This window comes from Melitaea cinxia, chromosome 5 (assembly GCF_905220565.1).
Source record: "Melitaea cinxia chromosome 5, ilMelCinx1.1, whole genome shotgun sequence".
Taxonomy (NCBI): Eukaryota; Metazoa; Arthropoda; class Insecta; order Lepidoptera; family Nymphalidae; genus Melitaea; species Melitaea cinxia.
Genome location: NC_059398.1, coordinates 17,083,875 through 17,099,716, shown reverse-complemented (window position 1 = coordinate 17,099,716; position 15,842 = coordinate 17,083,875). Strand labels below are relative to the sequence as shown.

Here is a 15,842-nt window from a genome sequence, read left to right as displayed (position 1 = left end):
CCTTATTGAGCTATTTTGTACAAAACCTTATCAAATCTTATATTTTTGTATTTTTATTCTCGTATATAAAAGTTCTTATTTTGTATAATTTATAATATACTATGATAAAAGCATAAGTCAGAAATCGGAATACAATTGAAATGCTATTATGATATCAGATATGCGTCAAATCGTTATAAGTAGGTATTAATTGAAAAACAAAATATTAAGAACAATTTTTAGTCATTATTTTATTATCGTACATTTTTAACACACATTTTACGGAATGTTAAATTTATTCTTGCACCAAGTATCTTTTTCCGGGTAGGCAAACTGTGATACCATTTTTCGTTCGTTGGAGGATTCATCAGTAATACACTTCCATGCCCCAAGATAACAGTAACTGAAAAAATACACAACTAATTGTAATAAATATCAAAAAATAAAAAATATTTTACTAGATATATAGCATTTAAGAGCCATTTCACAAAAATCGGTAACAATCCGCGAAATTGTAATATTTTGACGTCGTTAATCTCAGTGTTGGATGCAATAATGTAATTTATATTCTTGAAATATAATAGAGCAACCTTTGTTGTAGTCCATAGTCAGATCAGAATTTTGATTTATATTATGTGTATAAAATTATTAACCTTTTCATCAGCCTCCTACCTGGGTAAACGGTCGCAATGCATACTTTGAAGTCCTTCTTTTCAATAACCTCTACGTTGAAACCATTTTAAAAAAATATCATAATATGTGGAATATAATTTTGTTGTCCACTATCATAGATTTTTATTCCATTTGTATCTCTATTAAACGATAAAAAAAATTTAAAGTTACGAATATTTTCCAAATAAGTACAATTTTAAAAGCGATATTTCTCTTAGAAAACTAAGAAATTTTAACGAACTATCTTCATCAAAGTAAACTTACATCATTAAGGAATACAAAAAAAATAATTAAAAGATGTAATTATTTTTAATACATTTTATATTAAATAATAAAAAGATAGTATATATTGCCACGCATCAAGCCCGGTAAATCAGTCGAGCGCTAGCGCTCTTAGAGGTAAGGTCCACGCCAAATTCTGCGCAGCCGTCTCTTTCGCTCACACGCGCCAAGCGCCTGTTGTTATAGCGGATAAAACGCATTTGATACTTTCATAATAAAATATAAATAAAATAAACATATTACGAAAATGACTGTAAAATAATATAATGATAATTTCTGTAAACAAATGTATAATTTAATTTTCTTTTCTCACACTATCAATAGAAATAGGCATTTCAATCTGTTTGTCTTGTTATTTGTTAATTAATATGTTTGTCGGTGTCGATGTCATTAAATGCTTTTTTATTCATATCGTAAATATTAGATTCATTCGTAAACTGAAAAAAACTAAATCAATTTAAAAAAATTGTTTCATAAAATTGATTTTCTTATTTTATTTTAAATTTATTGACTGTTGTTATATAACATACTTGAAATTTTTAACAAATTAATTATGTAAAAAACATTTTATACCATAGTTATAATTTTTATTATACATCAGAAAATGATCACGATGGTCTTTTGGTTGTCACACTATACGTACTAGCACAAAGATCGCGCGGCTCGTACGATTCGCGCGATGCGACCAAATTTACCTAAACTTGCAGAGCGTAAAATTGTGAAATGGCTCTTAAGTTTAACATTTAACTGTCTCATAACATTTTAATTTTGATTTGTTACCATGACAACCATTTACAAACAAACTAAGACGGCCATATCTATTTAACATCACAAAAACTTCTGCTTTTTAACAAAATCATTTATAACTTAAAATGGAATATACACAAATATCTGACGGGCAGTACACAAAAACTATTTATACAATGGCAAGTACTTTCAACATTTAGGACTTTTGCAGTTTTCATTATAAGTCAATTTACTATTTTTTTATGAAATTGCTTAAATTAGGTTCATGACTAGATATCTAGGTACATAATAAGTATAGCTATAAACTTTATCTAAGGCAGTAGATTTCGACAAGAAAAATTAGAAAGCTGAGTCGTTGCCTAAGACTTTTATTTAGGTTAATACTTTATATCTTAACATTCGTTATCTTTGTACTCATTGTTCCCATTTTTAAATATATAAAAAAATGAAGAATTAATTTCTAGAGTCGTTACAAAACGAATCGATATTAAACATTATCTCAACAAGGTGATTGATCCTTATATTTCCTATTATTGTGTAACACATTATATTTTCGCCATAAATAGATTTTTATCTATGACATAAGGTGACCCAACCCTGAATTTTGCCCAACCTACGCGGATATGGTTTAACGCTTACTTATAAACGATAAACGAATATCAAATGCCGTTGTATGATAAGTACTTATTGCGACGCTCGTTTCGTTTAACGAATAAAATGTTGATTAGATTAAGGATACGGGAAAATAGATTAATTTGTGTGAATCAAGGTCTTTAAAATTATTTCTTAAGCCTAATTGATTGTTATCAAGTTCGTTGACCATAATAACTAAACTTTTTGGTCGATATCATCTTATAACATTTAACATAATATATATTGCTTTTAAATAGTTACTAAAATATTTTAATAATAGAACTAGAAACGATAAAGGTCCATAAATATTTTATTATTATTAGTTATAACATTGTTGTCATTATTGTTATTATATAATAACTTGAAAATCCTTGTTTCAAAACACAACATGTCCAACACTATTTGACATAAATGTTTAAAGTCAGTCTCAAATAAATTATCAAGGAGTGAACACGTGTTTTATTCGTCAAAAAATACAAACCGTTCTGCTATACGAAATTGAACCTTAAACTGAAGAACATATGGTCCTTCGAGCCGGATTGAAGAAGCGAACGGTCAGTGCAGTCGGCCGCGTGAATACAAAAGAAGCCAACATTCCTTTGATACGGAATTGCATCGGTTAAAGTAAACAACTTTTTTTGTATGAAGTTTTACTTGTGATTTGAAAAGTTATTTTTATTAATTACAATGGCCTCTCCTACTGTGGAACAAAATAGATTATTATCTGCTTTAGAAGATGTGGCGAATATGATTCAGAAGGCTCAAACAAATATTAAAAAGTGTCCGAAACAAAGGTTAACCGAAGGATATATAAAAACAAGATTAAAAACTATCGATGAGTACTGGGAGACATTTAAAGAAACACATAAAAACCTGTTGAAGTGTACGCCACGAGAACAAAGGGGAGTTTTACCTTACTTTCTAAATGAAGAATATTACTCGTACGAAGATTTGTATATTTGTTTGAAAGGTGATTTAACAGATTTACTATCGAATATGGATTCCAAACCGAAAATTTTTGAAGAATCTAATTCGTCAAATTTATTACAAAATGCGCAGTCATCATTTGCTAAATTACCGAGGATTCAGTTACCAACGTTTTCTGGTAAATATGAAGACTGGCCCACATATCAAGACTTGTTTTTGGCGCTTGTACATAACACAACAATTAATGATGTGCAAAAGCTTCACTACTTAAAAACTAGTGTGACTGGAGAAGCAGAGATGTTATTACGACACATTAAAATTACACAAGACAATTATAAAGGTGCATGGGAATTACTTAAAGCGCGCTTCGGAAATAAGAAAATGATTGTTTTTTCAATTTTAAAAAGATTATTTGGCCAGAAGAAAGTTTCGCATCAGTTAGCTTATCAAATTAAGAATCTTCTAGACACAACTACGGAATGTATAAGTAGTTTGAAAAATTTAAATATTTGTACAGATACATGGGATCCTATTTTGATATTTATAGTGGGACAGAAATTGGACTTAGAGTCATTAAAAGAATGGGAAGAATATTCTTATAAGAAGAACAGTGATGAAATGCCTTCGTGGGAGGATTTTAAGAATTTTCTCGAATCTAAATTTCGTACACTCGAACTAATCGCTCCGATTTCAACGGTAAGGGACAAACCACAAACTTCAAAGTCATTTCATGTCACAAACAGAGATCAGGAATTTCATCAAACCCAGCACCCTAATACTCATATACAACCTTCATGTTCCTATTGCAAAGGGGGTCATTACATTTATAGTTGCAAAGATTTTGCGAAGCAACCAATTGAACAACGATTCGAAATTGTAAAGAAGAATCATCTTTGTTTTAACTGTCTTATACCAAATCACAACGTATACAATTGTAAACATAAAACGACATGCCGAATCTGCAGAAGAAAACATCACTCCTTATTACATCGAGTAAAAGAGACAAGCGAAGAACAAGATACTCAACCAGAACAGATAATCACAACCGCTCACTTCTCTAAACAACAACCTGGTCATGAGGTGTTATTGGCAACAGCACAAGTGGAAGTCAAGTCAAGAGATGGTGATACACACTTGCTTCGTGCTTTGATTGACCAAGGCTCAGAAGCTTCATTCGTATCTGCGAGAGTCATTGAACTACTAGGCCTGAAAAGGATTAGTATCAACGGTGAAGTTTCTGGAGTAGGAGAAGAAACCCGAATACCTATAAAACACTTAACTTACCTGTCAGTTGCATCGCGATTTAACAGTAGTGAAGTCATAACAGTGAAGGCGTATGTGCTGAAAGCCATATCGACGAGATTACCTTCGAAGAACATCTTGATGAACTGGCAAGAGCTGCAAAAAATAAATTTGGCTGATCCGAACTACTATAAACCAGGAAGTATAGACATTTTACTGGGCGCTGAAGTCTTTAGTAAAATTATAGAAGATGGTTTAATTAAAATGCCTGATGGAATAGTAGCTCAAAAAACGTGTTTAGGATGGATATTATCGGGACAAAGAGAAAAAGAGTTTATGAAGAATCAACACAATGTAATCACATTACATATAAGAAGCATGGTTACAGAAGATAATAATATATTAAAGAAGTTCTGGGAAATAGATAATGAATTATACAAGAAGAAGAAGATACTTACAAATGAGGAAGAGAAGTGTGAAGAGATTTACAAAAATACAACTAAGAGAGATGAATACGGAAGGTATATTGTACATTTGCCACTGAAACAAAGCATAGAAGATACAGTCCAGTTATGTGGAGATACAAAACAAGGAGCTATAAATAGATTCAAACAATTAGAAAGGAAATTTCAAAGAAATGAGAAATTAAAAGAAGAATACTTAAAGGTTATAAGAGAATATATAGGAATGGGTCACATGATAAGATCTGAAACAACAGACAAAAATTTTATATACTTACCTCATCACGCTGTAATCCGCGAAGACAAAGACACTACTAAGGTTAGAGTAGTATACGATGCATCAGCAAGTGGCTCTAATGGGAAATCCTTAAACGATGCCATGATGGTAGGTCCTGTATTACAACCTGATCTTCGAAGTCTGATAACCACTTGGCGTACATACAAAATTTGTGTAGTAGGAGATATAGTGAAGATGTATAGAATGATAAATATAACAGGAGTACATACAAATTTACAACGAATCGTCTGGAGAGACAGCCCTGATAAAGATCTCGAAAGCTATAATCTAACAACTGTCACTTTTGGCACTGCAGCAGCTCCATATTTAGCTGTCCGAACGTTACATCAACTAGCTGACGATGAAGCCCAGGAATATCCACACTCTGCACCTGTAATCAAAAGGTCTTTTTACATGGATGATTTAATGACGGGAAGTGATAGTGAAGAAAAAACTAAGAAAAAATGTGAAGAAATTAGAATGATATTACGGAAAGGAGGATTTATTATGCAAAAGTGGTGTAGTAATTCCGAGGAAGTTTTAAGATATTTACAAGGAGGAGAGAAAAAAATAAATGATACAGTGGAGATAAAACTAGATAAAGTTATTAAAATTCTTGGATTAACATGGGATAGGAAAGAAGATATATTTAAAATTACTGTGAACTTACCTGAGATGATACATCCTGTGACGAAGAGATCCATTCTATCAGATGTCGCCAGATTATTTGATCCGTTTGGATGGTTATCGCCAGTTGTCATAACTGCTAAAATTTGGATTCAAAAATTGTGGCTCTGTAACTTGGGATGGGATGACAAGCTACCGTTACATATGTGTGAAGACTGGATAAGATATAGAGAAGAGCTGACACATTTGCAAAACATACAGATACCACGATGGTTAAAAACAACTAAAAATAATTTTAATACGGTAGAATTGCATGGTTTTGCAGATGCATCTACTCAAGCATATGCTGCTGTCACTTACCTTAAAATTGTGGACGGTGATGAAGTACATACAATGATTCTCGCGTCTCGTACTAAGGTTGCGCCGTTAAAGCAGCTGTCAGTACCTAGACTAGAATTATGTGCTGCGGCTTTATTGGCTGAACTCATGTATGATCTTGCAGAGTTACTAAAAATAAATAAAGATAACACATTTGCCTGGACGGATTCTATGGTGGTACTATCATGGTTACAAGCTCAACCTAGTCGTTGGCGAACCTTTGTTGCTAACAGAGTATCAGATATATTAAGAGTGCTAGACAATGATCGTTGGAGACACATTAAGTCTACTGATAATCCAGCTGATATTGCAACTAGAGGTCTAAGAGCATACGAACTTGAGAATTACAACATTTGGTGGTCTGGACCGGAATGGCTTAAGAAAAATAAAAAATTCTTGGAAAGGAGAGATGACATTCCACAGACGGAACTAGAAATGAAGGGATGTTTACATACAAAGATAGAAGATGAAGAAAAACCCATCTGGGAACGATTTTCGAGTTTGTCTAGGATGAAAAGAGTATTAGCTTATTGTAGAAGATTTTTAAGGAAAGGTAAGATAGAAGAAAGACAAAGTTATTTGACAGTAAATGAATTGGAAAGGGTATTAGAAGACAGTATAAGATATTATCAAAATTTAATTTATGAAGAAGAAATTGATGACCTCAAAAGGAAGGGAATAGTTAAATCTAGAAGTTCCTTAATCACACTTTCACCCTTTTTAGATAAAAAGAGTTTGATAAGAGTGGGAGGTCGATTGCAAAATGCTTCGATGCCTGAAACGTTTAAACATCCTATAATAATTCCAGCTAATCAACACATAACAAAACTTTTAATTATGGAAGCACATATTCGAACACTGCACGGCGGGATTCAGCAAATGATGGCTTTTCTGAGAACAAAATACTGGGTTATCGGATTAAAATCAGCGGTAAGAAACTGTATACGCAACTGCAAAGTTTGTATTATCGATAAGGCCAAAGTGAAGCATCAGTTAATGGGTCAGTTACCACTCACCAGGGTCAATGCGTACAGACCCTTTTTCAATAGCGGAGTTGATTACGCCGGCCCTGTAATGCTAAGAACATCGAAAGGTCGTGGACACCATGCTACCAAGGGTTATATTTGCCTATTTGTGTGTATGTCTACTCGTGCCATTCACCTTGAGGCAGTTACAGATTTGACTTCACAGGCCTTTATAGCGGCATTTCGAAGATTTGTGGCTCGCAGAGGGCGTTGCGCACATTTAATGAGCGATAATGGGACGAACTTTGTTGGTGCTGCCAAAGAGTTAAAGGAATTATTTACAAAGACTATGAATAACGTGACAAAGGAAGTGGCAGAGTTATTAGCGAATGATGGCACAACATGGCACTTCATACCACCAAGAATGCCTTCGTATGGAGGCTTATGGGAGGCTGGTATTCAATCGGCTAAAAGACACCTTACGAGAATCAATAGGGATACCAAACTGACTTATGAAGAAATGGCCACTCTTCTAGCTCAAGTCGAAGCTTGCCTTAATTCGCGTCCACTCTGTCAGATAGACAGAAGCACAGATACAATTTTGACACCGGGACATTTCTTGGTCGGCGAGCCGTTAATAAGTGTTCCTGATACAAATTACGAAGAAAGGAATATTAGTTTGATGAGTAGGTGGCATCTAATACAAAAAATGACAAAGGACTTTTGGCGGCGATGGAAAACTGAATATTTAAATACACTACAACAAAGATATAAATGGCAAACTAAGGTTCCATCGCCTGCGGTTGGTGATCTTGTCATAGTTAAAGATGAAAACACACCTCCAACCAAATGGTTATTGGCCAAGGTCAAGCATTTACACCCTGGAGCAGATGATTTAGTGAGAGTATTAACAGTGCAGACACCGGGCAACCATGAACTTAAGAGACCATTATCGAAGTTAATATTATTACCCAAAGACAAAGGTTACAATTAAGTCATGGTGGGCGGTTATATGAGTAAACTATATGTATCTACAAATAAAAGTGTATATGAATGTGTATGTGACTGTGTCATAAAAAGTGCTGTGATTAAGTGTAAACTTTAACAAAATATGAATTAAATTAATTGATTGATTTAAGTATTTAGAATTTACTTTGTATTATTATGTGTTTTTCAAGTTCATAGTTCTGAGACTTAAATGTATTGAAGTCATTTATGTGAAAACAAAAAATATTTACAAAATTATGTTTTATGGACAGATTACAAATGAATTGTGTATAATGTTTGTAATAATACAATTGTAATTTGTATTCAAGATAAAGCTAGTTTCACCTAAAGGATGTAAATGTAGTTAGACTTTATTTAAAAACAATTGTTTTTGGTGGGCGGTATGTCCAACACTATTTGACATAAATGTTTAAAGTCAGTCTCAAATAAATTATCAAGGAGTGAACACGTGTTTTATTCGTCAAAAAATACAAACCGTTCTGCTATACGAAATTGAACCTTAAACTGAAGAACACAACACGTTTATCAAAAAAGCGCCAAGTTATTATAAAGATTGAGCACACCTGAGACGCGTGCTGTATACCCTTTATAAATAAAATTTAAATAATCCATCGAGATTATAGCTTCACAAAGTCATATAATTAATACCATCCAATAACTATGATAAAATATGTAATTTATTGCTTTTTTCAGATAAAAGAATGCAGATACGAAGATGCAATTAAAACTTTGAATGAGGCTATAAATTTTAACCCCAACAGAGCCGGTCTGTCCCTCCTGGGTTATTGCTATTTTAGAACACAATCGTTTGTAGAAGCAGCGAACTGCTATGAACAGTTAGCTGCTATGCATCCCGATGTACCAGAGTACAAACTATACTTTGCTCAGGCGTTATACGAAGCTTCAATGTTCGACGAGGCGTATAAGGTAACTATGCAGATAACCGCACCTGAGTTGGAGAAGAAAGTAACAAAGTTACAATCCGCGATTAAATACGGCGAAGAAGATACAATAACAGCAAAAAGTCTGGTAGATTCATATCCACAAGATGATCCTGATAAAGACATCAACTTGGGATGCTTATTGTACAAAGAAAATCAATTTGAAGAAGCCCTCCAGAAATTTTCAAGAAGTCTTAATATATTGGGTTTTAATGCTCATTTACATTACAACATAGCGTTGTGCTACTTTAGACTTAAGGAGTATCCCCAAGCATTAAAGCACATAACGTTAGTTATTGAGAAGGGAATTCGCGATCATCCTGAGTTAGCAGTAGGTATGCAAGCTGAAACATCAGAAGTAAAATCGGTTGGCAATACTTTGACACTACATGAAACGGCTTTAACTGAAGTGTTTAACTTAAAAGCTGCTATCGAATACCAGTTAAAGAATACTGAAGCAGCTAGAGAAGCTTTATCTGATATGCCTCCTAGACATGAACACGAATTAGATGCCGTAACACTTCACAATCTGGCTCTTACATCAATTGATGTTAAACCAAACGACGGATTCGAAAAACTGCACTTTCTTCTGCAACAAGACCCATTTCCGCCAGAAACTTTTGCTAATTTACTGCTTTTATATTGCAAGTTTGAATATTACGATCTGGCAGCAGACATACTAGCTGAAAATGCACAATTTACATATAAATATCTCACGCCTTACCAATACGATTTCTTAGACGCGATAATTACAAGCCAAACATCACCTGAAGAAGCATTCCAAAAATATGAAGATATTGCCTCTAAGCATGCGGAACAGTTAAGAAAACTTACAAAAGTTGTACAAGAGAGCAGGTCCCAGGGTGACAATGACCAAGTAAAGAAAGCTGTGGTGGAATATGAAGAAGCCTTAGAAAGATATATTCCAGTAGTAATGGCTCAAGCAAAAATATATTGGGACATGGAAAATTACGGGCAAGTCGAAAAAATATTTCGAAAATCGGTAGAATTTTGCAACGAATCAGATGTGTGGCGTCTTAACGTAGCCCACGTTTTATTTATGCAAGAAAACAAATACAAAGAGGCAGCTAGTTTTTACGAACCGATCGTCAAGAAACAATATGATAATATTTTAGATGTCAGTGCAGTAGTCTTAGCTAATTTGTGCGTGTCGTATATCATGACATCACAAAATGAGGAGGCTGAAGATATTATGCGAAAAATTGAGAAGGAGGAAGAACAGCAAATATTTGAAGATCCTCATAAGAAGTTCTATCACCTGTGCATTGTAAATCTTGTTATAGGAACCTTGTATTGTGCTAAGGGTAATTACGAATTTGGCATTTCGAGAGTTATCAAATCATTGGAACCTTTTAATAAGCGTTTAGGCACCGATACCTGGTTTTACGCAAAGAGATGTTTCTTATCTTTTTTAGAAAATCTTGCGAAGCATCTGATAGTTGTTAAGGATAACACAATTAAAGATTGTTTACAATTTCTCGAAGGTTGTGAAACATATGGCAGAAGTGTTAGTACTGTCATAGAAACTCCGTTTCAAGAAGAAGATGCAAATAACAAAGCTAAGCAAACAGTTACGTATGAAGCTCGGCTTTTACGTTACATGTTCTTTAAATTACGAAGCATTGATGATTCTGTGACCATAAATAAATATGAAGATTTAAAATGAAATAATTATGAATTAAAGTTACCTTTGGGTATCGCTTTTCTAAACGGTTTCGGTTTCCTAGCATCTCTATGTTTTAATACAAACGGTCGTTCCGCTCCAAGGGAAACTGATGCTATTGGGAAGTTTGGATCAAGATCTGGTTCGTTGTCTCTATGTTCACCCATGTGGTCGTTTCCATTTTTATATCTAACAATAAAACAGCCGTGTAACAATCTTGTTATATTAAATTATGCTACGCTTCAGTAAGCAACACCAAACTTTATTTCTTGACGTGAAAGTTATCAGTAAATAGTTACTGATAAGGAAAGTGTACATTTAATATTAATTACGGATGACAACTATTTAACTATGAACTAGCTGATTCCCGTGACTTTGTTTGCGTTGTTTATTATAATTATGCTATTATAAAATTATTGCTTATAGACCCCTAGAAATAAAGGAAAGGTTTTTGCAAGCTACGTCAACGAGCTAGCTAAAGAAATTAGTTACAACGTAATCCGTTAACGTCTTTGGCAATGACATTGCTTTCTTTCTTTTCACTTTGCGAGGTTATGGGTTCGAGCCCCCCAACGAGTCTAATTGTAATATATATTGATTTATGTATAAATTATTGTCTACATTTACTAAAATATATAAATAGGTATTAAGTACTAAAATATATAAATTGGCTTGTTACACAAGCATTGAGTTGTCTACCTCAGGAACACACAACCATGTGTTTCTTAAAAAAATGTGTCTGCGCCATATTAACAACAGACGACAATATATATTTATAATAATTAAAATTTAATTCATTTTGTTTTGTAGTTTTACTCAATTACCTACTTAGGTGATACGAAACTTACTTATTTACCAAGACGAAATCATATTTAATTCCTTTTAATTTATATAGGAAATCTCTTAAACTAAGCACTAAAGGTGGCCATGGTAATGCAGGTACAGTGATCCCTGAGTATGTGTAGGTTATACCGGGATCCCCAAAGGCAACTTGTTGCCGAGGTAGAGGGTAAACCTTACCAAAAACTCTGGAAAAGAAGTAAAAAACTACACTTATCTCAAAGTAGCAAATCTTGAACTTGCTTTAATGACATTTTTTTACAAGTGCATTATCATTTAAACAATATTTCATCAGAAATAGGGTTTAATTATTTCACTCAACAGCTTCCGATAGATTATTAGCAAAGCGTTGTTGTATATACCTTTATTGATCAGCAGTAACCATACTTACTTTGAAATCGGCCTACTATTAAAGTATTATTATTTCGAAAATTAAGTACCTAACTAAAATTAACTCTTTTTACTACTCTTACTCTTTACTCTTTTACTTTTAAAATTTTAAGTAACTGAACTACAATATTATTTTCTACTATTTTCTACATGAAACTAACTTCCTTCTTCTAAAAACATTGCTATATGTATGTATTTTAGCTTTCACCTCGATAATTACTTCTGATTGAATAAACCTCTTAATACTTAAGCTTCGATTCTATTGACGACAAAAAATATATACGAGTAACTCCTTACGTACAATTTAATTGGTAACCATATTACCAAAGGTCTCCTCTACAATATGTGCAGCCATGCTGCAATCTTAAAAAGTAGTACAAGGCAAAGCAAAGAAGCATGCAATACATTACAAAAAAAAAATACTTTATTTGCGCTAAATCACCGGTGAAATAACACAAAGTTTCTTCAAGTTCCTTTAATAATGTATTGGCTATTGGTTTTGGAATCGGGACAGCATATTCGAGATCAAGGTCGATCTCTCGAATCTTTCGCCATGTGAATGAGTTTAAATCGATTTTTTCCAGGCATTCAGCCATGTAAATTCCTAAAAAAATATATTCGATTTTAAGCAATGGCAATAGTTCAAAAACGTCAAAAAATAATGTAGTATCCAGTATTCTTATTTTCCAAACAAATGCAAAGGTTTATAAAAAAGATCATAATAAAGAAAATCAATATTTTAAAACAATTTATGAATTAAAACATCTTTAAAACTTACCAGGAAATTAAAATGTTAAGCTTCCACTATGAATAAAATCTACAAACCATCAACAAACAGTATTTCCAATTTTTCATCTTCGAATTTGTCAACTTGATTGAAGTTACCATAATACAAAGTAAAACATTGTTAAATATTGATTGCAACATGTTTTGTATTTAATAAATATCGGATAAAATTAAAAAGATTGATATATACATTTATATTTATTAAAACGTAAATAAAAATAACATTTACTTTTTTTATTAGACAACATCAAGTAAACTTAATGGTTTAACCAAATATTAGTCGAATTAGATGATCTTGAAACTTGTTTTACTATACTATTATTATTTTGAAGAAAATTTTTAAATGCTTGTGAACTAGACAAAAACTTTCGATTAGTTACAGTCAGCTTAAAATTCGGATATTTATTTCTGGTATTTGAAACAGCTGCATCTTGATTATTAACAAAAGTTGTAGAACTGTAAAAAATATAATTTGTGGTTAATAATGGTATTTAAATCAAAATTTTAAGATTTAGCTAACACAAATAGCTTAATTTGTACGATTTTATTTTTGTATTACCCACACATTAGGAAATTCTAAACTTTTTTTGATATCATATCAAAAACTTAGACGCTTAGTCGCTTAGACTGAATATAAAATCATCATATCAAAAATTTCGATCTAGCGAGTACATCGTTCCATAGCTTAATTGACTAGAGTCGAAGATGCAGGTTCGATCCCCGCTGGAACGGTCGAATTTTGATATGATATTAAAAATGTTTAGAATTTCCTAATGTGTGGGTAACACAGAAATAAAATCGTGCAAATTAAAAATAGCACGGTGTCGTCTCTTGTCAAAGATTTTCATTGTAATATGAAACTTTGAATAGTTCGGGTTTCTGTAAAGAACTCACTATAGACGGCGCCACGGTCGCTTAGACCGAATATAAAATCATCATTTCAAAAATTTCGATCTAGCGGGTACATCTATCCATAGCTTAATTGGCTAGAGCGCAGACACGGTCAGTTGGAGACGCAGGTTCGATCCCCGCTGGAACGGTCAATTTTTGATATGGTATTAACAATTGTTTAAAAATAGCTTACTTTGAGAAATCTAACAAACATTCCGTATCATAATAAACCGAATACTGTCTTATTCTCTTGACTGGATCGCCATTATAAAAGTCTCCAGCGCATTCGTAAAGCTTCTCAATAACACCGTCTTTATCTTTTACTGTCCAAACATATTCCCCACATTGTATTGGTGTGTTTCGTACTGCTGGCGTTTTATCTTCGATAAATTCATTACACTTTATAGAGAGACAGCCAAAATTGCTATGTCCAGTTATCTGATCATAAGATTTATCAGTTTCTAGAACATCATCAGAACGTTTTCGTAGAAATTTCTCTATTTCAGTTTTAACGTCAGAATTTAGCAAATTATTTTTAGTATGCACAATAAATTGACTACAGTATACTTTAAGATCATTATTTTTCGACTTAATAACTTGACTTATTAGTTTTATGAGTTTTCTTTCGGCTTCTTCTTTTTCTTTGATCAATTTTTTTATTCTCAATTTTAAAAAGATATTTTCTTGATGTATAACTAAGTATAATTGTTGAAAACTAGTATTTGTCGATCGGGTTTCCTTTAATTGTTCTTTAGAAACTTCGTTAAGGTCATCTTTATTTTTAATTTCAGTTTCCAGGTGATCCCGGATCCCCGTTGTTTGTATTTCTTGGTTTCCACTAATTAGTAGTTTACTGAAATTCTTTCGTTCTTGATGCATTTTTTTTTAATTTATTGAGTAATAATAAATTAATTTTGAGGCTACTGGTTTTTAAAAGCTGCGTTGTAATAAATGTATATTTTATTATGGCAGCTCTACCTAATTTGGCGGTTTTTTTAAAGTATTGCATCGGATCAAAGATAATATTATAAACTTTTCTTTTGGTAAAACTTATGATTTCATTTTTTCTGTTATACGCTGCGACCATACAGGCGCTAGCAAATAACATGAAGTATTGAATATATATATTATTATGGGAATCATTGGGAATTTTTATTCCTTTTATAATATATGATTTCTTATGTACTTTATGTCTTGTGGTATTGTAAACTGATTTAGAAGGGTTTTGTACATCATAGTCTGAAACATGATTAACTTATAAATTCATATTATAAATATAATTGAGAAAGGTATGCTTAGATGGTTTGGTCATGTCGAGAGAATGAGTGAAGAACGATTGACGAAAAAAGTGTATAAGGCGAGTGTGGATGGAAGGGTTGGAAGGGGTAGACCTAGGCGGATGTTCCGAGACGTTAAGAGTACCCTAAACCGAAGAGCATGTATGAAGGGGATAATGAAAGTGGACGAAGCGAAAGAAGTATGTAAGGATCGTAGAAAGTGGAAAGAAGTGGTCTCTGCCTAACCCTACGAGAAAGAAGCGTGATTGTATGTATGTAATTTTATAAAAAATACAAATACCCAAGTCTAACTTACCTATTTGTTGTGTAAAATTCGTCTTTCTATATACATCAAGAAAACATAATACCAGCCACATGACTAGAACCAAACTGATTAACCATTTCAATGCGATATACATTTTTTAATATGTTTTATATCGAATTTTAGCTTGAAGCTCTTTAAATTATGAACCATTAATTTATACATACTTTCATAAACATTTAAAACTGTTTTCAATATATCTGACACGTATCATTTTTAGGCAAATCGAAAAAGTTAAGTTGACCAGTATATACAAACTTCTTAATTAATGTAGACGATGAGTATCTATATAATTATGTAATAGGGAATATCCAAATGTTTTAAAACTTTTTTTCATTTTGTATGATCATTAACCATGTTATCAAGTTTAAAATGAGGGAGAAAAATTCAAATTAACGAACGCGTTTTAATATTGGTAAAATAAAAATATGACGTCACAAATGACACTAGGTATTTTATTGAAGATATAAGTAGAGAGGGAAAAAAATACCACACACATGAGACACAATTGTT

General features: G+C 32.6%; 3 protein-coding genes across 3 annotated transcripts; 1 reads left to right on the top strand and 2 right to left on the bottom strand.

The window, feature by feature from the left end:
• Positions 1-205: 205 nt before the first annotated feature.
• LOC123653760 (DNA oxidative demethylase ALKBH2-like) lies at positions 206-12,967 on the bottom strand. Its single transcript, XM_045589743.1, has 5 exons — positions 12,832-12,967; positions 12,477-12,657; positions 11,672-11,851; positions 10,849-11,012; positions 206-382 (listed from the first exon to the last, which is right to left on the bottom strand). Exons 2-5 carry the CDS (start codon positions 12,647-12,649, stop codon positions 234-236), a joined length of 666 nt encoding a protein of 221 aa, XP_045445699.1. The 5' UTR covers positions 12,650-12,657; positions 12,832-12,967; the 3' UTR covers positions 206-233.
• Positions 1,731-10,826, top strand: LOC123653758 (tetratricopeptide repeat protein 30A). Its single transcript, XM_045589742.1, has 2 exons — positions 1,731-1,859; positions 8,892-10,826. The coding sequence occupies exons 1-2, from the start codon at positions 1,806-1,808 to the stop codon at positions 10,824-10,826; spliced, it is 1,989 nt and encodes a 662-aa protein (XP_045445698.1). The 5' UTR covers positions 1,731-1,805.
• A 55-nt stretch (positions 12,968-13,022) lies between the features above and the next one.
• Positions 13,023-15,426, bottom strand: LOC123653896. Its single transcript, XM_045589873.1, has 3 exons — positions 15,324-15,426; positions 13,924-14,611; positions 13,023-13,295 (listed from the first exon to the last, which is right to left on the bottom strand). Exons 1-3 carry the CDS (start codon positions 15,424-15,426, stop codon positions 13,097-13,099), a joined length of 990 nt encoding a protein of 329 aa, XP_045445829.1. The 3' UTR covers positions 13,023-13,096.
• Between the last annotated feature and the right edge of the window lie 416 nt (positions 15,427-15,842).